Consider the following 21595-nt stretch of genomic DNA (forward strand, 5'->3'; position numbering starts at 1 on the left):
GTCCAGGCTCGTTTATTTGTACATTTGCATACTGTCCCCTTTTTACTCTAGTTTATTCACACCTGCAAATAGATTTAGGCAATAGCCTACATTTTCAAGAGGTAACGATCTGATTTTACAAGCTCCACAATAAATTCCCTGCTATCATTTTCTGAGCCTAACCCTTATATGCAGCACCTTCAAATTGCCCCTTTGTAAAACTTTTATAGTATGCTAAATGAAAGATTGGCCGTTTCGTAAATATAGTGCATTTGGAAAGTATTGAGTCCCCTTGATTTTTCCCACATTTTGATGCATAACAGCCTTATTCTAAAATTGATTAAATATAATCTGTCAGGTTGTATGGGGAGCGTCGCTGCACTGCTATTTTCAGGTCTCTCCAGAGATGTTTGATCAGGTTCAATTCCGGGCCACTCAAGGACATTCAGACTTGTCCTGAAGCCCCTCCTGCGTTGCCTTGGCTGTGTGCCTAGGGACCGTCGCCCCAATCTGAGGTCCTGCACACTCTTTAGCAGGTTTTCATCAAGGATCTCTCTGTACTTTGCTTGATTGATCTTTCTCGCGATCCTGACTAATCTCCCAGTCCCTGCCGCTGAAAAACTGTTGCACCACCATGCTTCACCGTAGAGGTGGTGCCAGGTTTCCTCCAGATGTAGCGCTTGGAGTTCAGGCCAAAGAGTTCAATCTTGGTTTCATCAGACCAGATAATCTTGTTTCTCATGGTCAGAGTCCTTTAGGTGCCTTTTGGCAAACACCAAGCAGGCTGTCATGTGCCTTTTACTGAGGATTGGCTTCCATCTGGCCACTCTACCATAAAGGCCTTATTGGTGGAGTGCTGCATAGATGGTTGTCCTTCTGGAAGGTTCTCCCATCTCCACAGAAGAACTCTGGAGCTGACAGAGTGACCATCGTGTTCTTGGTCACCTCCATGACCAAGGCTCTTCTCCCCCGATTGCTCAGTTTAGGAAGAGTCTTGGTGGTGCCAAACTTCTTCCATTTAAGAATGATGGAGGCCAGTGTGTTCTTGGGGACCTTCAATGCTGCAGACATTTTTTGATACCCTTCCCCAGATCTGTGCCTCGACACAATCCTGTCTCGGCGCTCTATGGACAATTCCTTCGACCTCATGACTTGGTTTTTGCTCTGACATGCATGGTCAACTGTGGGACCTTACATAGACAGTTGTGTTCCTTTCCAAATAATGTCCAATCAATTGAATTTACCACAGGTGGACTCCAATCAAGTTGTAGAAACGTCAAGGATGATCGATGGAAACAGGATGCACCTGAGCTCAATTTCAAGTCTCATAGCAAAGGGTCTGAATACTTATGTAAATAAGGTATTTCTGTTTTTATTTTTAATACATTTGCAAACATTTCTAAAAACCTGTCATTATGGGGTATTGTGTGTAGATTGATGAGGAGCAAAAATATTTAATACATTTTAGAATAAGGCTGTAGCGTAACAAAATGTGGAAAAAGTCAAGGGGTCTGAATACTTTCCGAAAGCACTGTATCTAAATGAACCAACATCATAAATCATAGGTATGTGAAAAACAGACATTTTTGTGGTGTCATACCAAGAGGGTCCCTTAAACTCCCACAAGGGTCATTAATCAATGAGAAACATTTTATTTAATTTTACAGTTATCCCCAACTTTAGTCTTTATTCTGATTAATGCTTTTTCCTTTACCATTAAAAAAAAACTCTCCCTCCCTCTAAAAATAGATAATAGTGGGGTATGTTAAAACAACTCAGTGCAGTGTTATGAACCGGTCTACATACATAACTAACAATCAACGTGTTGCATGTATTACATCTGTATGCTTGTTACATGCTAGATCTGTGAATGTTTGTCAGGATTCATCATCAACTAAGAGAAAACAGGAAGACTAATGCCACATTCAAAACAACTGGGAAATCTCAGACTTCCGACTTCAGTACATTCAAGACAACTGCGAAGTCAGAAAAAAACTAGCTCCGACTGGGAAAATTATTTTTAATGGTCATTGAACTCAGAATTCCAAGTCGTAAACTGGCATCTTTCTAGAGCTCCGACTTAAAGATCACCGACGTCATGATTTGACCTTGGTTATTTCTGAATTCCCAGTTGTCTTGAAAGCACCTTAATCTTATTCCCAGACACTTCTGCCTAAATGTGCGAAGAGCCTGGTAGACCAACGGTTCAAACTTCTCCAGCCAACACAGAAAAACTGGGAGAAACTCCCGGCGCATAGGCATTGGCTTAATTTACCAAACATCTCCCACAACACCTTCCCCTAATTCTACCCTGTATGCTAGCACACCCCAAGCACAGAGTCACGCGACTAGCTAAAATTAAGCTACAAATACTTTACTCATTAAGGTCACTCCCATAAAATGCTATGGTCACTACCACTAAATGCCAACTTTGAATCATTGATGTACCAGGCTTATATTCACTGTGTGAAATAGCATGGGAGCGAGGTTACAGGAAGACAAACTTTGAGCAGGTGTGCATGAATAGTACACTGAGGGGGTGATCTGGAACATGTATTATTTCATCTACGATCACTTGGACATGGAACAGATCTCTTTATTGACTGATGTGTAGAAAACAAAACATATTCAGGCCATTTCATACAATCCCAAGAACAAACTGACGTAGCCTGTCCAATGGCCAACCTGGGTTTCAGTTGTTCCCAGGACATACCTCAAACGTTAGCGACAGGGACTGGGTGTGAGCGTCTGGAAGGGAAACCGAACAGATCGCATCAAGAGACAGATTCATTCAGGGATTTTCAACACAGGAAAGTAACAATGCCTCTACAAGTGATCAAGTCCAAAAATCACTAACCCCTTCCCACCCTCCCCAAAATCTAAGTGACAAAATGATAATAATACACAGACCAAAAGCCCCCCCCCCCATGTTCAACACTTCATCTATATCCTTCAGTCCATAATGGCAGCACACACAATACTGCTAGCGTGAAACAGCATGGAAAATCTGTTTTATGTTGGTCTTGGAGCATGACAGGAAGGTGTCTTGAGTATGTGCACCAAAGGTCCAAGAGGGAGTAGTAGTACAGTGAAAAGGTCCATGTCCATTGTACCAGGTGAACAGCAGGCACTGTCATCCCTATATCCCTGTACACACGGCATTACTGGTTGGGAGTAAGGAGAAAGCTGACGACAACTGTAATCAATTGTAGTCCAAAAGAAGCACAGACAGTTTCATCCATGTGACCTCTTCTTAATCAAACACACAAATTCATAGCAGCAAGTAGAGCTCCAGGAGGATCTCCTTCTCCAAAAAAGCAAGTTATGGAGATTTGTCAGTTCTGTGAACTGGTTGTAGTTGTTTTTTTTATTTTTTATCTTCCCACCCTTTCAACCAACCAACATTGTCCTCTGTCATTCGTCTCTGTCAGCAGATCCCCCCCCCCCCCCCCCCTTGCACTTAATTTCCCCCCCCCCATTCCCCTATTCCGGTGATTTATTCAGAGATCATCGCTCAGGTTCAGACTCTAGGGCCAGGACCCTCTTGCGCTCACGACACTGCTTCTTGTGGGCGGGCCAGTCCCTCTGCTGGCATTGGGAGCCACAGTAGCGAGCCACCTGACAGCGGCCACAGATGTTGAACTCTCTAAGCTGTGGGCAGATGGAATACAAAGTCAGACTGGTGGAAAGACACTGTACTGAGACTATTATATTAAACACCTCAAAATAGCAACAATAATCTATGTCAGCCTCTGATCACAAATATCCTCAAAGCCACGTACTTCAGCACTCCCTTCCCAAGAGTGAGTATATAGAGTGAAAATAACAGAAGAAAGCAGAATATATGGGTAGCAGTACATACTCTCCTCTCAATGAGCGAGCAGGGTGGGTAGTGACACTCGTAGTAAGTACAGGAGCACTCCTCCTCCTCCACCAGCTCTCCGTTAGCATTGTAGTAGCGGGTACGACTGAGCTCCAGGTACTGCTCCTCTACGGGGTCAGCTGGTACCTGCTGGATGGCCAGCCAGTACAAAGACTGCTCTCTACAGGGATAGAAACACAAGTAATAACAGGCCAAGTCTGAATAACCTTGTATTTTCTCAATATTATGTTGTCTTTTCCTCTTTCCTTACTTTCCTCTTTCCTTACTAGAGCAGAATATAGCTCTAGTAATTGTAGTGGAGAAGTGCACAGCTGTAATACCTTTGCTTGCTGGAGATTTCCTCTGGTTTGGGGCTCCAACCCATGGGGACCAGTCTCAGGTTGTCCAGACGGTTATCCACTGTAACAGAGTTTATGTGGACTACTTGGAAGCTGGGAGCGATGCCTCCTCTATGTTTCTCCCTGGATAAACATTCAAATCACCTTATGACTCAACCAGTCTGCCAGCATCACACACTGAATATGAAGCACACAGTTTGTTTGATAAAGGCAAAAGCTGCCCTAACCAACAGACTATGAGGATGTATTTAGTTGCAGATTTTGGGTATCGGACACAACTCACCAGAGCAGCTCGTGCAGTGGCCTGCCAGCCCAGCGCCCTTTGCCAATGTCGAAGGCATAAGCAAAGATCTTTGCCCCATTGCCATCTGCATCTACCTCCATGCGTGCCTGAAAAATATGGTGTAACATTGATTTATTTATCCCAGGCCTCATAGTATCATAGTCAAGACCAGTTGTTTTTACCAGGGCCAGGATAGTGTGGGAATGGTCTCTGACTAACGACCCTCACAAAACCTCCACATAACTCCTCAACCTCTTACCTCAAAAGCATAGTTCTCCACCAATGGTATGTCCTGTTCATCGATCAGTGTGTACTTTGTCTGCAAAATAATGGACAGTTATTGCCACATGTAATGTGGGTTTACACTATTATTGTGTGGGATTAAAAACAATGGGGCGAGATTACAACAATGAGGTGTGTGAGATGACCCCAAATCAGATGACCCCAAATCAGATGACCTAACACATGTGATGGTATAATCAAGACCCTGAGTCAAGTTACATTTGCTTTGAGTATGTTAGCAGTCATTTAAACACAGAAGCCTTTTGAGGAAACATAGCTATCGATCACACTGACTGGCACGCAAAAACACAACGGTGTTGATGGACTATTATATATGGTCTCCAGATTAATGTTCCATGGGGTCACGCCATTACACGTGATATGTCCAAGTGGTTCTCATTTCTACAAGTGACATTTCAATGTTTACCAACTGTCCTAGCTAAAAACAAGAGGACACAAATATTCAAGTCACTGTTCACATTCGTCTGGTAAAAACTGTTTGACGTAGCTAGCCTAAACAAAACACTAGCTAGGCGTAGCTACATTTCAATAATAATGTAACATAAGAGACGAAGTTTGGCAGCCTTCAAATGTAAAGAAAAAAAATAAGATTGCTTAAAAAAAAACGATACCGTAGTTAGCTAAACCACAAAGGTAACAAACGTTACTTGAGAGCTGTCATGCCGGTGTTCCTGATAGAGCGTGGCAATGGCTTCCTACTACTTCACTAGCCAGTGTCGCCAGTTAGCTACATTACAATTTGCTTGACCATTTGTGAAGTGTGCATTTGGAGGCCAGGATATTTTTTACTTTTTTAACATTGACCCATGCCATCGTTGCGTCCATACATTAGCTAGTTAGCTACGAACGTCGGTAAAATGTAGCTAGCTTCAGCATGGTTAGCTAATTAATAGGTTGTTCTTGGCGGCTTCGAGAGAAAACGATTCCAGCGAAACATTTATATTAGACCACCTAGAATTCTAAAAAGATCCACGACTTATGTCTGTCTGTTTTCCATATTAAAACATATTCGATGCCAGCCATCGCCTGTCTCAACGAGCCATTTTGTAAGCACTTTTGTGATCCCCTCCCCTTCTTGTCGCTCACATGGCAGCCCCCGGATCCAGCTCACCTTCCCGGCCACACGGCCAAGTCGAACAATCCCGAGCTTGAAATCCGACATTGGAAGAGCGGTCGATCAAGGGGCGAAATGTAAGAACAGGTGAGGCGGTCTACTCGTGTAAAAGTCGTCAGGGCGACCCCCCCCAGACCCGATTTACTGCCAGTTTGGTTAAATAGGGTCAATCGATGGCCGAATTTGGTCCACCCCACCGGCTAACAAACCTCCGTGACACACCGCTGGCGTAGAAGAAAGCCAGGCAAGATTTAGGGGAGGGTACGAAGAAGCTAAACATTTTTCAACCATTGAGAATACAGCTCTGAAAAGCTTCAGTCCAATCCAAAAAAGCGTTACATATTTTGTGTTCTTAATCTATTGTCCTATCCGATTCTCCAATCAAAGACGGGGATTTATTTTGAGCACCACCCATTTCTCTCCTGACGCCATCACGTTTCTATTGCTTGTTTCTGTGTATTCCGACAGTGAGCTGTCATTTTAGCGCGAAAACAGAAGCGGTAGGATTGCAGGGTGCCAGGCAGGAGTAGCCCATGGATGGAACAACCCTTGGATTGCCCTGCCCTGTTTTATGTGACTGTAATCCCAGTTCGATTCCGAGTAGATTTAGAGTAGGCCTAGCTATTCGATTCAGAGTAGATTTCTACACTCTGATTCTCGTCTTCTGCATTATTTAGTCCAGTGGTTCTCAAACCTAGACATTTCGCAATTGTATTGTAGCCCTGAACTAACTCACCTGGTTCACATAGTCAAGGGTTTGATGTTTTGTTGACAATTTGAAACTGGTGTGCTAGTTGTGGAATAGTTCAAATACATGGAACGTCTGGGAGTCCCTGAGGAGAACCCCTTATTTAGTCCACCAGACAGGTGGTTGTCTGTTTCCTCCTTCAAAATAAAAACTATAAAATGTTTAATGCAACAGTTTTCATCCCCCTTTTTGTGCATTTTATTTCCGTCAATAGAAATGTATCTCTGAAATTGCACTTTAAATACATTTGATATTATGTTTATTTAGGCCTAAATAAAATGGCCAAAAGTGCTAGGCATAGGCTAGAAACCTAGATTAGCCTACACGTTTACTGTGGGGTTTATAGTACGCCATTTATTTTATAAAACGTTCTAATGCCACGTTGAAATCAAGTTGGAAACTGGGAACCTCCGAGTTAAAATGAACGTAAATTATTTGCATAGAGCTTCCTAATGGTTTATTCTGATACTTCCCAAATCAGAAACTCCAGGTAGTCCTATCAGAGTTTCGGACATGATGTGAATGACCCCCGGTATAATCAGTCATGTGCATATTGCTGCGTTATAAAACAACTGGGAACTCGGGAATCTCTGACTTCAGTGCGTTCAAGACAAATGGGAACTCGGAAAAAAATGAAGCACGTACTTTGAATGGTCATCCAATTCAGAATTGCAAGTCATAAACTCGGTCATGTTGCCACTTTCAAAACAATTGGGAACTCGGAAAAATATGAGGTCAAATCGTGACGTCAGTGATCTTCAGGTCAGATAGTCGGGGCTCTAGAAAGAGCGAGTTGGATGACGGTTCAAATCGATTTTTCCCAGTCGTATTTATCCAAGTTCCCAGTTGTTTTGAACGCGGCACAAGAGTCTCAAAATAAACTTTCATCATTGGCATTTAGGCCTAGCCTATACCATTCCAGGATAGCCGACGCTAAATGTAGGCTTATTTTGTTTAATTTAATTATACAATATTCAAATATATAGCCCCAACTATTGTAGGACTATTTAGCCTATACTAAACTATAAAACATGTAAAGCTAAAAGATCATGTAGGTTTTTAACGTAAGATTACAATTCGACTAGAGAGGTTCATTGCGATATAGGATGTTGTGAGGTCAAATTACAACATCAAAACACTGTCATCATACAGGTAAAGGAGGTAGCATAAAATCAATGATAGCCAATAACATCTGAACAAAAATCGTTTTCATTGATACTGCCCCGTTGTTGCAGTTGTTGCTAAACTTGCTTTTCAGCTCTAGTGTACGTGTTACTTCCGTGTTCATACCTTGATACACCTGTGTTATAACTGCAGTAGATTGGCTACTGAAGCCACCTGTCGCGTTCTATTGCTATTAGCCTAGTAGGCTATTTGACGTGCCATGAGCGCGGAGGCAGAATCATGTGATTTGACACCTGTGTCTTTGCGAGACGACCCAGACACTGGAGTGGAAGTTCGAGAAAGTTCGGGAGACTTTAATATGGATTTACAACAGCCGATTTTCTTCTCGTTGGATGTACACCAACATGAAACTCAGTCAGCTAAAGTTGTCTCCAGGTTGTCTAGAAATGCTGCCGCTACATCAGTGGTGACCACCTCCGACTCAGAATCCGGTATATTCTCAGGTGAATCGAAACTTTGCATGGAACATGAATCAGACCTGGACTGGTTCTGCAGCTCCGAGCAGAAACTCAAATGCTTGCACTGCACCATAGTGGGATCCTGCCAGGGCCACACAGTGACACCCCTGGCCAGCAGAGTGACAGCCGTCAGGGTGAGTGCCCAGACTCTTCCTGAAATTATATTATCCAGATGTAGTCTCTTGTAGTAATACCACTAGAATATACCACCTATTAATAACACCATGTCCTTTTTGAGCAGTTACATTTAAGCTGCGTATTGTGTGTCATATGGACCTTTGTCACAGTGAATGGGGCCAGGAGACTTTGTTTACCTAGAGTTAGGGGTGAGAATGCAACAGGCAAACTGAGTATACCTTTGTTTACATGGGGTACTACAGTACAAAGGGCCAGCTGGTTTGTGTTTTGAAAGTGTGTGTTCACATGCCTGGTGGGTGTGTAGGGTGTGCCACACTTATCCCACACCAGACTGAGGAGTTTCCCCTATTGATGTGTCATGGGGTGTGAGGAGACAAGAGTTTCAAGCTGTTGGGAAGAGGCAGCATGAATTATCATCAGTGCTCTTCTAAATTATTTTCTATTTCAGGATACACAATGACATGTTGGTGATGGCAGTTCAGCACTACAGGAATATGCTTATCAGGATAGGGGTCCCTGCTTTTGAAAATGTACCTGATCAGCTCTGTGGTTTTCAAGTCCAACACTAGTCTTTTTTTATGCCAGTCACTGAGTGTGTGTGTGTGTGTGTGTGTGTGTGTGTGTGTGTGTGTGTGTGTGTGTGTGTGTGTGTGTGTGTGTGTGTGTGTGTGTGTGTGTGTGTGTGTGTGTGTGTGTGTGTGTGTGTGTGTGTGTGTGTGTGTGTGTTGTCCTGAACAGAACCAACTGGTTGACATTTGTGAGAAAATGCAGCTGCAGGCCCAGCGCATCGAGCGCTTTATCAACCAGACCCTGACTGCCAAAGAGCGGGCACTGCAGGTGAGCAGCCCTGTGACACTCGCACTCAGTCCCTTATGTGCTTACACTACATACAGCTTTGGAATCGCAAGCTCTACATACAGATATCTAATGGATTCCATCAAATATCTTTGCTGTGTCCCCTATGCCCTCTGCTGTGTGTCCATGCAGGTAGAGGCGAGCGGGGCTCGGGAGCAAGTGGTAGCCCAGGTCAGTGTGGTGAGGGAGGCGGTGGAGGAGGAGGAACAGCGGCTGCTGGAAGCGGTGCAGAGGGAGGAGGAGAGGGTGGAGCAGTGCCTCCTCACCCAGAGAGCCCACTGGGGCCAGGCCCTGGCTATGCTCACACAGACACGCACACGTCTGGTGCACATCCTCACAAACACACCGGACATACAGCTGGCAGTGAGTAAGGGAGATGGGTACAGGTAGGGAGGGAGAGACCAATGATTTATATATACACTGGGGCTACAACTGACTTCTTCCGTCGCGACGTCCCTCTAAGGTACTTCTGCTAGCCCCGGCCCGCTAGCTGTCTGAATCGCCGTGTCTCCAGCTCGCCCAGCTACTCACTGGACCCAATTGATCACTCGGCCACGCATACCTCTCCCTAATGTCGATATGCCTTGTCCATTGCTGTTTTGGTTAGTAATTATTGCCTTATTTCACTGTAGAGCCTCTAGCCCTGCACAATACGCCTTAGCTAACCCTTTAGTTCCACCTCCCACACATGCGGTGACCTCGCCTGGTTTAAATTATGTTTCGAGAGACAATATCTCTCATTGTCACTCAATGCATAGGTTTACCTCCACTGTATTCACATCCTACCATATCTTTGTCTGTACATTATGCCTTGAATCTATTCTACCGTGCCCAGAAACCTGCTCCTTTTACTCTCTGTACCGAACGTACTAGACGACCAGTTCTTATAGCCTTTAGCCGTACCCTTATCCTACTCCTCCTCTGTTCCTCTGGTGATGTAGAGGTTAATCCAGGCCCTGCAGTGCCTAGCTCCACTCCCATTCCCCAGGCGCTCTAATTTGTTGACTTCTGTAACCGTAAAAGCCTTGGTTTCATGCATGTTAACATTAGAAGCCTCTTCCCTAAGTTTGTTTTATTCACTGCTTTAGCACACTCTGCCAACCCTTATGGCCTAGCCATGTCTGAATCCTGGCTTAGGAAGACTACCAAAAACCCTGGGATTTCCATCCCTAACTATAACATTTCCCAACAAGATAGACCTGCCAAAGGGGGCGGAGTTAGCCTTCAGAGTTCTGTCTTAGTATCCAGGTCTGTGCCCAAACAATTTGAGCTTCTACTTTTAAAAATCCACCTTTCCAGAAACAAGTCTCTCACTGTTGCAGCTTGCTATAGACCACCTTCTGCCCCCAGCTGTGCCCTGGACACCATATGTGAATTGATTGCCCCCCATCTATCTTCAGAGCTCGTGCTGTTAGGTGACCTAAACTGGGACATGCTTAACACCCCGGCCATTCTACAATCTAAGCTTGATGCCCTCAATCTCACACAAATTATCATTGAACCTACCAGGTACAACCCCAAATCCGTAAACACGGGCACCCTCATAGATATCATCCTAACCAACCTGTCCTCCAAATACACCTCTGCTGTCTTCAACCAGGATCTCAGCGATCACTGCCTTATTGCCTGCGCCCGTAATGGGTCTGCGGTCAAACGACCACCCCTCATCACTGTCAAACGCTCCCTAAAACACTTCAGCGAGCAGGCTTTTCTAATCAACCTGGCCCGGGTATCCTGGAAGGATATTGACCTCATTCCGACAGTAGAGGATGCCTGGTTATTCTTTAAAAGTGCCTTCCTCACCATCTTAAATAAGCATGCCCCATTCAAAAAAATGTAGAACCAGAAACAGATATAGCCCTTGGTTCACTCCACACCTGACTGCCCTTGACCAGCACAAAAACATCCTGTGGCGGACTGCATTAGCATCGAATAGCCTACGTGATATGCAACTTTTCAGGGAAGTTAGGAACCAATGTATGTTAGGCAGTTAGGAACAGGCAGATAGAAAAGCAAAGGCTAGCTTTTTCAAACAGAAATTTGCATCCTGTAGCACAAACTCCAAAAGGTTCTGGGACACTGTAAAGTCCATGGAGAATAAGAGCACCTCCTCCCAGCTGCCCACTGCACTGAGGCTAGGAAACACTGTCATCACTGATAAATCCATGATAATTTAGAATTTCAATAAGCATCTTTCTACGGCTGGCCATGCTTTCCACCTGGCTACCCCTACCCCGGTCAACAGCCCTGTACCACCCCACAGGACCTTGCCCAAGCCTCTGCCATTTCTTTCACCCAAATCCAGATAGCTGATGTTCTGAAAGAGATGCAAACTCTGGACCCCTACAAATCAGCCAGGCTAGACAATCTGGACCCTCTCTTTCTAAAATGATATGCCGAAATTGTTGCAACCGCTATTACTAGCCTGTTCAACCTCTCTTTCGTATCGTCTGAGATTCCCGAAGATTGGAAAGCAGCCGCGGTCATCCCCCTCTTCAAAGGGGGAGACACTCTAGACCCAAACTGCTACAGACCTATATCTATCCTACCCTGCCTTTCTAAGGTCTTCGAAAGCCAAGTTAACAAACAGATCACTGACCATTTCGAATCCCCACCGTACCTTCTCCGCTATGCAATCTGGTTTCTGAGCTGGTCATGGGTGCACCTCAGCCACACTCAAGGTCCTAAACGATATCACAACCGCCATCGATAAGAGACAATACTGTGCAGCCGTATTCATCGACCTGGCCAAGGCTTTCGACTCTGTCAATCACCACATTCTTATCGGCAGACTCAACAGCCTTGGTTTCTCAAATGACTGCCTTTTCTGGTTCACCAACTACTTCTCAGAAAGAGTTCAGTGTGTCAAATCGGAGGGCCTGTTGTCCGGACCTCTGGCAGTCTCTATGGGGGTGCCACAGGGTTCAATTCTCGGGCCGACTCTCTTCTCTGTATACATCAATGATGTCTCTCTTGCTGCTGGTGATTCTCTGATCCACCTCTACACAGACGACACCCTTTTGTATACTTCTGGCCCTTCTTTGTACACTGTGTTAACTAACCTCCAGATGAGCTTCAATGCCATACAACTTTCCTTCCGTGGCCTCCAACTGCTGTTAAATGCAAGTAAAACTAAATGCATGCTCTTCAACCGATCGCTGCCCGCATCTACCCGCCCGTCCAGCATCACTACTCTGGACGGTTCTGACTTAGAATATGTGGACAACTACAAATACCTAGGTGTCTGGTTAGACTGTAAACTCTCCTTCCAGACTCACATTAAGCATCTCCAATCCAAAATTAAATCTAGAATCGGCTTCCTATTTCACAACAAAGTATCCTTCACTCATGCTGCCAAACATACCCTCGTTAAACTGACCATCCTACCGATCCTTGACTTCGGCGATGTCATTTACAAAATAGCCTCCAACACTCTACTCAGCAAATTGGATGCAGTCTATCACAGTTCCATCCGTTTTGTCACCAAAGCCCCATATACTACCCACCACTGCGACCTGTACGCTCTCGTTGGCTGGCCCTCGCTTCATATTCGTCGCCAAACCCACTGGCTCCAGGTCATCTATAAGTCTTTGCTAGGTAAAGCCCCGCCTTATCTCAGCTCACTGGTCACCATAGCAGCACCCACCCGTAGCACTTGCTCCAGCAAGTATATATCACTAGTCACCCCCAAAGCCAATTTCTCCTTTGTCCGCCTTTCCTCCCAGTTCTCTGCTGCCAATGACTGGAACGAACTGCAAAAATCACTGAAGCTGGAGACTCATATCTCCCTCACTAACTTTAAGCACCAGCCGTCAGAGCAGCTCACACATCACTGCACCTGTACATAGCCCATCTATAAATAGCCCGTCCAACTACCTCATCCCCCATACTGTTATTTATTTGATTTATTTTGCTCCTTTGCACCCCAGTATCTCTACTTGCACACTCATCTTCTGCACATCTATCACTCCAGTGTTTAATTGCTATATTGTAATTATTTCACCACTATGGCCTATTTATTACCTTACCTCCCTTATCCTACCTCATTTTCACACACTCTATATAGACTTTTTCTATTGTATTATTGACGGCATGTTTGTTTATTCCATGTGTAACTCTGTGTTGTTGTTTGTGTCGCACTGCTTTTCTTTATCTTGGCAAGGTCGCAGTTGTAAATGAGAACTTGTTCTCAACTGGCCTACGTGGTTAAATAAAGGTGAAATAAAATAAATAAATAAAATAAACACTAGATGACTGATAGGGGGCGCTGTGTTGAAGCCACAGTGCCTCAATCTTGGCACTCCCCCACCATTGTAAAAAATATTCTGGAAGCTATAGAATTGCATTTGTTAATGTCTACATTCGTTTTTTCCACATTTATTCTATTACAGTCATCTTAAAGCGGCAATCAGCAGTTGAAAGAGTAACAAAACAATCTCTCTGCCACTGTTTCGCTAAGAAGCTGAGGAATGGGGCTGGAGAAATGTAAAACCACTCTCAAATTCATTGACCAAGCTATGGATGCAAAGACTAAAAGTCAATTATATAAAAATGATAGCTTTAACTATGTTTTGCGGCTATACCGTGTTTGTTTACATTCACTTTGTTGACAAACATTGGAGTAAAACAAGCTTATATTTTGGGTACTGATGAGGTACGACAGTTGAAGTAAGCTCATGAGGCATTTAAGTTATATTCTTCAAGAATCAATGGCTACAAATCATTAATTTATAAGTCCAAAAATGAATGTAGCTACTGCAGATTGCCCCTTTAAGGCATACTTTTACATTATATTCCATACATTCCTTTGGAGAACTGAGTACCAAAATGGCTGACCTGTGGCTTCACAGCATCCTAATACATACCATCAGCATTCCAGTGTGTATATAAACGATTTTGAGCAACTATAGAGGGTGGGACGCAGGAGTGTATAGATGTGGAAGAAAGAAGGATGAAAAAATAGGTGGCGCAAACAATGATGATGTTAATAATGATACACTTGATTGCTGTAAATCATCGTTGACGCTCTCCTGTGTTTCAGACCTCTGGCCAGGAAATAGCTGAGAGGTAAATATTCTGTTTTGACATGTATATTTGCTCAACCACTTGGTGAAGCAATCCTGCGTTGTTCATTAGCCAGATTTACATGACTTGCCTCGTGTGTGTGTGTGTGTGTGTGTGTGTGTGTGTGTGTGTGTGTGTTTGTGTATCAGGATTGAGGAGGCAGAGGGGGTGGGTGAGCCTCATGACACCGACCATCTCAACCTGAACGCCAGCTGTAGAGACAGCAAACTCATGATGGGCCTGTGGGCCAGCGCCATACTGCTGGGACCAACTGGTAACATGATACAGGCCAGGGCAAATTCCAGTTGTTCAGGATACAGTAGTTTCAAATAGTTGCAGTTAATAGTGTCTGAACAACTGGCAATAAGTGCTTAATTAATTCTGAATAAAAATACACTCTTCTCTTCCCTCTCTCTTAAGCTTATGGTTCAGCAAATCTGACATTTGACGAGCGCACCGTCAGCTCCGTACTTTCCCTCTCAGAAGACCTTTGCACTCTGACCTTCCTGCCTAAGCGGTCACGCCAGTCCCCGCCCTATGACCCGGCGCGCTTCGACTGCTGGCCCAATGCGCTGGGCAATCTGGCCATCTCCTCCGGCACCCACAGCTGGGTGATTGACATGGGTGAGAGCGGGGCCTTCAAGGTGGGGGTATGCTACTCCAGCATGGGGCGCAAGGGCTCGGGCAACGACTCCCGCCTGGGCTACAACATCCAGTCCTGGGTGCTCTCCAAATACGATGGGGACTTCTCCTTCTGCCATGCGGGGAAGAACACACCCCTGCATGTGGTCCACAAGCCCAAGAGTCTAGGGCTACTCCTGGACTGGCCTAGTCAGACCCTGGTATTTTATGACCCAGACTCCAGTGCTGTGTTGCACTCGGTCAGACACGCCTTTAGTGGCCCGCTGCTGCCAGCATTTGCTGTGGCTGACCGCAGTGTCACCATACTGCACTGACCTCTGAAGTACTGTAACTGTAGTGTCAATGATATAGAATTACGGGTAACACTTTCATAAGGCATATCATATGAGTTGATAATATAACAGTGAAAGGGCTCATTAATGCTTACAACAAGTAGTACTGCATTATACCTGCTGATAAAATGGTACTGAATTACTTATAATATTTGTACATCCTACTAATAGAATAGAATACTATCAAAGCTTCACAATGTATTTGAATGTAATCAAATTGGCCAAAATTAGGCCTTCTGTTTCTCTGCATTGAAGAGGTATGCAGAAAGTTTTTTGATGGGAGATATATTTCTAATTTATTTTTTGTTTTTTAAAATCTGAAGTAATGATTCTGTAGAGATTTCTGTAGGAGTCTGTTGATCAAATTATACAGTAGTTTTAATGTGTCATACTGTAGTCATTTTAGATATAGGAGTATGCTATTTATATTTCTTATACTGTTATGATAATTTACTGTAAGTGAAGTGACTGTTTGAGACCTTTTCTATCTTTTAAAGCGACACCTGTCTGAAGGAGTGGTTGATCCATACGCATACAAATATTTGTTAATTGTCTGATATGCAATGTATGTCTCTATTGAAACTCACATCCTACTTTCCATCCATCCGTCAGTGCGAAGAAAATTAATGAAATACCAGACTCATTGCAAGAGACACAGTCTAGAAATGAACAGCAGGGGGCAATGTAGTGTGTGTCATAGTGATGCGGAGGTTGACTCGTAACCCGCAATTCCTGCGGTTAAAGGGTTTAATAAAGAGAAAACAATACCTTAAATCCATAAATGTATCAGTCTTGTGCAATTTATATCTATAGGCTACATTTACGTTTTTATTTATTTATTTTAGGCTATCTGGCATTAGTGCGTGAGCCTAAATTTAACGCTGCGATCACACCGACTGTGTTATGGCATTTTGGTACACCAGAATTACATTCATTTCCAATTAAACGCTGCATTTGCTTTTCAGCAGTGCGTTCGGTGTGATGGCTTGACAGAAATGGTAGCAGAAGGTGAATGTTGAACTTTTGTTGCATACATATCCTGATGATGCTGTACACTATAACCCTGTCAGTGTGATGAAGCCTCAGGTACACACCGACAGTGTCATTGCGCAAAATAGTACGCAGCATCATCAGGATATGTATGCAACAAAAGTTCAACATTCACCTTCTGCTACCATTTCTGTAAAGTCGTCTACACATACAGTTTGACGCATATGTTCGATAAATCCAATGTATGCACCACACCGAACGGACTGCAACTGCCTCTGCAACGCAATGCTGCATGGCAAACGCAGCGTTTCATTCGAAATGAATGTAATTCTGGTGTACCAAAATGTAACACTGTTGGTGTGATCAAAGCCTGTGCCTGTATGCGCACCAAATAGCCCACACGCCAATCGCCAAATGTTATTGGGAACGGGCAGAAAAAGTTATGGAGGCAAAATGGACAATGTCAGAGTTGAATTAAATAAGAGAAAAGCTGCGAAAAGTAATGCTTTGTGAAATGGTAAAAGAGGATAACAGTTCCGGTGTCATGTGTGACGATTGTGAGGCTCTACTTGTGGAGAAATATGATTTATTTCATTCAGCATTTTCAGTAATTGCATTTTCTCCTCGTTCCCTAAAAGTCTTTGCTCCTTAAAATAAAGAAAGATGACAGATAACTTTACCAATGTCAACTAGATTGAAGCATTCACTCTATCATTTATGACATTCTGGGGAGCATGGGTTTATTTAGTCTTCTAATCTAGGGCAACATATACAGTTGAAGTCGGAAGTTTACATACACCTTAGCCAAATACATTTAAACTCAGTTTTTCACAATTCCTGACATTTAATAATTTAAGTAAAAATGCCCTGTCTTATGTCAGTTAGGATCACCACTTTATTTTAAGAATGTGAAATGTCAGAATAATAGTAGAGAGAATGATTAATTTCAACTATTATTTCTTTCATAACATTCTCAGTGGGTCAGAAGTTTACATACACTCAATTAGTATTTGGTAGCATTGCCTTTAAATTGTTTAACTTGGGTCAAACGAGTCGGGTAGCCTTCCACAAGCTTCCCACAATAAGTGAATTTTGGCCCATTCCTCCTGACAGAGCTGGTGTAATTGAGTCAGGTTCCTAGGCCTCCTTGCTCACACAAGCTTTTTCAGTTCTGCCCACACATTTTCTATAGGATAGAGGTCAGGGCTTTGTGATGGCCACTCCAATACCTTGACTTTGTTGTCCTTAAGCCATTTTGCCACAACTTTGGAAGTATGCTTGGAGTCATTGTCCATTTGGAAGACCCATTTGCGACCAAGCTTTAACTTCCTGACTGATGTCTTGAGATGTTGCTTCAATATAATCCACATAATTTTCCTACCTCATGATGCCATCTATTTTGTGAAGTGTACCAGTCCCTCCTGCAGCAAAAAAAACCCACAACATGATGCTGCTACCACCGTGCTTCTTTGGCTTGCAAGCCTCCCTTTTTTCCTCCAAACATAACGATGGTCATTATGGCCAAACAGTTCAGTTCTATTTTTGTTTCATCAGACCAGAAGACATTCCTCCAAAAAAGTACAATATTTGTCCCCATGTGCAGTTGCAAACCGTAGTCTGGCTATTTTATGGTGGTTTTGGAGCAGTGGCTTCTTCCTTGCTGAGCGGCCTTTCAGGTCATGTCGATAAAGGACTCATTTTATTGTGGAAATAGATATCTTTGTACTTTTTTCCTCCAGCATCTTCACAAGGTCCTTTGCTGTTGTTCTGGGATTGATTTGCACCAAAGCACATTCATTTCTAGGAGACAGAATGCGTCTCCTTCCTGAGCGGTATGATGGCTGTATGGTCCCATGGTGTTTATACTTGTGTACTATTGTTTGAATAGATGAACGTGGTACCTTCAGGTGTTTGGAAATTGCTCCCAAAGATGTACCAGACTTGTGGAGGTCTACAATCTTTTTTCTGAGGTCTTGACTGATTTCTATTGATTTTCCCATGATGTCAAGCAAAGAGGCACTGAGTTTGAAGGTAGGCCTTGAAATACATCCACAGGTACACCTCCAATTGACTCAAATTATGTCAATTAGCCTATCAGAAGCTTCTTGAGCCATGACATAATTTTCTGGAATTTTCCAAGCTGTTTAAAGGCACAGTCAATTTAGTGTATGTAAACTTCTGACCCACTGGAATTGTGATACAGTGAATTATAAATGAAATAATCTGTGAACAATTGTTGGAAAAATTACTTGTGTCATGCACGAAGTAGATGTCCTAACCGACTTGCCAAAACTATAGTTTGTTAACAAGAAATTTGTGGAGTGGTTGAAAAACTAGTTTTAATGACTCCAACCTCAGTGTATGTAAACTTCTGACTTCAACTGTAATGACAAAAGAGAAGCTGCATGTATCTAATTATAGACAAGTTGTCTAACAAATAGCCTACCAAAATATCGGAAGTTATAAGTGGAAACATAGGCCTATCTAAATTAGGCAACAAAAAAATTCCTGCACCCTCTCTCAAAAATTGGTCAGCTGTCTGTGACTGTAGCCTACAGCGCATTTTCTATATTAGCGGGTTAGGGTCGGGTGCCGGCCTCAGATTTTCACTTTTCACATCGCCAATAGTCGGGCAGTTGCAGATGTGTTATTATCAATTGCAGGCGGGTGCGGGTGAACACACAGATGACCCATGCATCCTGTAGCACAAACTCCAAAAAGTTCTGGGACACTGTAAAGTCCATGGAGAATAAGAGCACCTCCTCCCAGCTGCCCACTGCACTGAGGCTAGGAAACACTGTCACCACCGGTAAATCCATGATAATTGAGAATTTCAAGAAGCATTTTTCTACGGCTGGCCATGCTTTCCACCTGGCTACCCCTACCCCGGTCAACAACCCTGCACCCCCACAGCAACTCGCCCAAGCCTCCCCCATTTCTCCTTCACCCAAATCCAGATAGCTGATGTTCTGAAAGAGATGCAAACTCTGGACCCCTACAAATCAGCCGGGCTAGACAATCTGGACCCTCTCTTTCTAAAATTATCTGCCGAAATTTTTGCAACCCCTATTACTAGCCTCTCTTTTGTATCGTCTGAGATTCCCAAAGATTGGAAAGCAGCCGCGGTCATCCCCCTCTTCAAAGGGGGAGACACTCTAGACTCAAACTGCTACAGACCTATATCTATCCTACCCTGCCTTTCTAAGGTCTTCGAAAGCCAAGTTAACAAACAGATTATCGACCATTTCGAATCCCACCGTACCTTCTCCGCTATGCAATCTGGTTTCAGAGCTGGTCATGGGTGCACCTCAGCCACACTCAAGGTCCTAAACGATATCACAACCGCCATCGATAAGAGACAATACTGTGCAGCCGTATTCATCGACCTGGCCAAGGCTTTCGACTCTGTCAATCACCACATTCTTATCGGCAGACTCAACAGCCTTGGTTTCGCAAATGATTGCCTCGCCTGGTTCACCAACTACTTCTCTGATTGAGTTCAGTGTGCCAAATCGGAGGACCTGTTGTCCGGACCTCTGGCAGTCTCTATGGGGGTGCCTAGGGTTAAATTCTCGGGCCGACTCTCTTCTCTGTATACATCAATGATGTCTCTCTTGCTGCTGGTGATTCTCTGATCCACCTCTACGCAGACGACACCATTTTGTATAATTCTGGCCCTTCTTTGGACACTGTGTTAACTAACCTCCAGATGAGCTTCAATGCCATACAACTCTCCTTCCGTGGCCTCCAACTGCTGTTAAATGCAAGTAAAACTAAATGCATGCTCTTCAACCGATCGTTGCCTGTACCTGCTTGCCTGTCCAGAATCACTACTCTGGATGGTTCTGACTTAGAATATGTGGTCAACTACAAATACCTAGGTGTCTGGTTAGACTGTAAACTCTCCTTCCAGACTCACATTAAGCATCTCCAATCCAAAATTAAATCTAGAATCGGCTTCCTATTTCACAACAAAGCATCCTTCACTCATGCTGCCAAACATACCCTCGTTAAACTGACCAGCCTACCGATCCTCGACTTTGGCGATGTCATTTACAAAATAGCCTCCAACACTCTACTCAACAAATTGGATGCAGTCTATCACAGTGCCATCCGTTTTGTCACCAAAGCCCCATATACTACCCACCACTGCAACCTGTACGCTTTCGTTGGCTGGCCCTCGCTTCATACTCGTCGCCAAACCCACTGGCTCCAGGTCATCTACAAGTTTTAGGTAAAGCCCCGCCTTATCTCAGCTCACTGGTCACCATAGCAGCACCCACCCGTAGCACGCGCTCCAGCAGGTATATCTCACTGGTCACCCCCAAAGCCAATTCCTACTTTGGCCGCCTTTCCTTCCAGGTCTCTGCTGCTAATGACTGGAATGAACTGCAAAAATCACTATAGCTGGAGACTCATATCTCCCTCATTAACTTTAAGTACCAGCTGTCAGAGCAGCTCACAGATCACTGCACCTGTACATAGCCCATCCAACTACCTCATCCCCATACTGTATTTATTTATTTTGCTCCTTTGCACCCCAGTATCTCTACTTGCACATTCATCTTCTGCACATCTACCATTCCAGTGTTTAATTGCTATATTGTAATTACTTCGCCACCATTGCCTATTTATTGCCTTACCTCCCTTATCTTACCTCATTTTCACACTGTATATATACTTTTTCCACTGTATTATTGACTGTATGTTTGTTTATTCCATGTGTAACTGTGTTGGGCCCTGTTTCATTTAATTTTTTATGGCGGTTTGATCACGGGGGAGGCACTAGTAATGTCTGTAGTTTTCGGTTTGGCTATTTGTTTCAAGTGTATTAGTCTGTAAATAAATCTCTTTGCCAAAATTCGTCATCTTTCCCATGTCTTATTCGACTAGTAGTTGTTCTGAAATGTTTATTGCTTGCCTACATGTTTAATATAACACACATACTGAAATTATTAATTTCGGTTTCCTATCCTGATGTGAAGTTTGTTCTACATAAAATATTTGACTCTGATGTGTGCCACACAGAAAGTATTTGACTCTAGCCACAAAATTAAGGAAATTAGAGGGGGGGGGGGGGGGGCGATTTCGGCAGGCAAGAAAATGGCCTTGCCGAAATCCTCCCCAATTTCCTTAATTTTGTCACTTGAGTCAAATACTTTCTGTGGCACACATCAGAGTCAAATTACCTTGGCTAAAGCAGATCTGATTGAATAGAGCCTTTAGTCTTTCCATAATGCTGTACTACTGTACTAATCCCAGAGTCATTGAAACGGGCATCAA

The 21595-nt window shown here is 43.7% G+C and overlaps 2 protein-coding genes across 2 annotated transcripts; one reads left to right on the top strand and one right to left on the bottom strand.

The window, feature by feature from the left end:
- Positions 1-3205: 3205 nt before the first annotated feature.
- zmynd19 (zinc finger, MYND-type containing 19) lies at positions 3206-6157 on the bottom strand. Its single transcript, XM_071349738.1, has 6 exons — positions 5898-6157; positions 4743-4802; positions 4484-4590; positions 4183-4323; positions 3842-4022; positions 3206-3630 (listed from the first exon to the last, which is right to left on the bottom strand). Exons 1-6 carry the CDS (start codon positions 5946-5948, stop codon positions 3487-3489), a joined length of 684 nt encoding a protein of 227 aa, XP_071205839.1. The 5' UTR covers positions 5949-6157; the 3' UTR covers positions 3206-3486.
- A 1417-nt stretch (positions 6158-7574) lies between these two features.
- bspry (B-box and SPRY domain containing) lies at positions 7575-16090 on the top strand. Its single transcript, XM_071349739.1, has 6 exons — positions 7575-8425; positions 9168-9266; positions 9417-9647; positions 14326-14351; positions 14498-14622; positions 14769-16090. Exons 1-6 carry the CDS (start codon positions 8033-8035, stop codon positions 15302-15304), a joined length of 1410 nt encoding a protein of 469 aa, XP_071205840.1. The 5' UTR covers positions 7575-8032; the 3' UTR covers positions 15305-16090.
- Positions 16091-21595: the final 5505 nt, after the last annotated feature.

Source organism: Salvelinus alpinus, chromosome 18 (genome assembly GCF_045679555.1).
Source record: "Salvelinus alpinus chromosome 18, SLU_Salpinus.1, whole genome shotgun sequence".
NCBI lineage: Eukaryota > Metazoa > Chordata > Actinopteri > Salmoniformes > Salmonidae > Salvelinus > Salvelinus alpinus.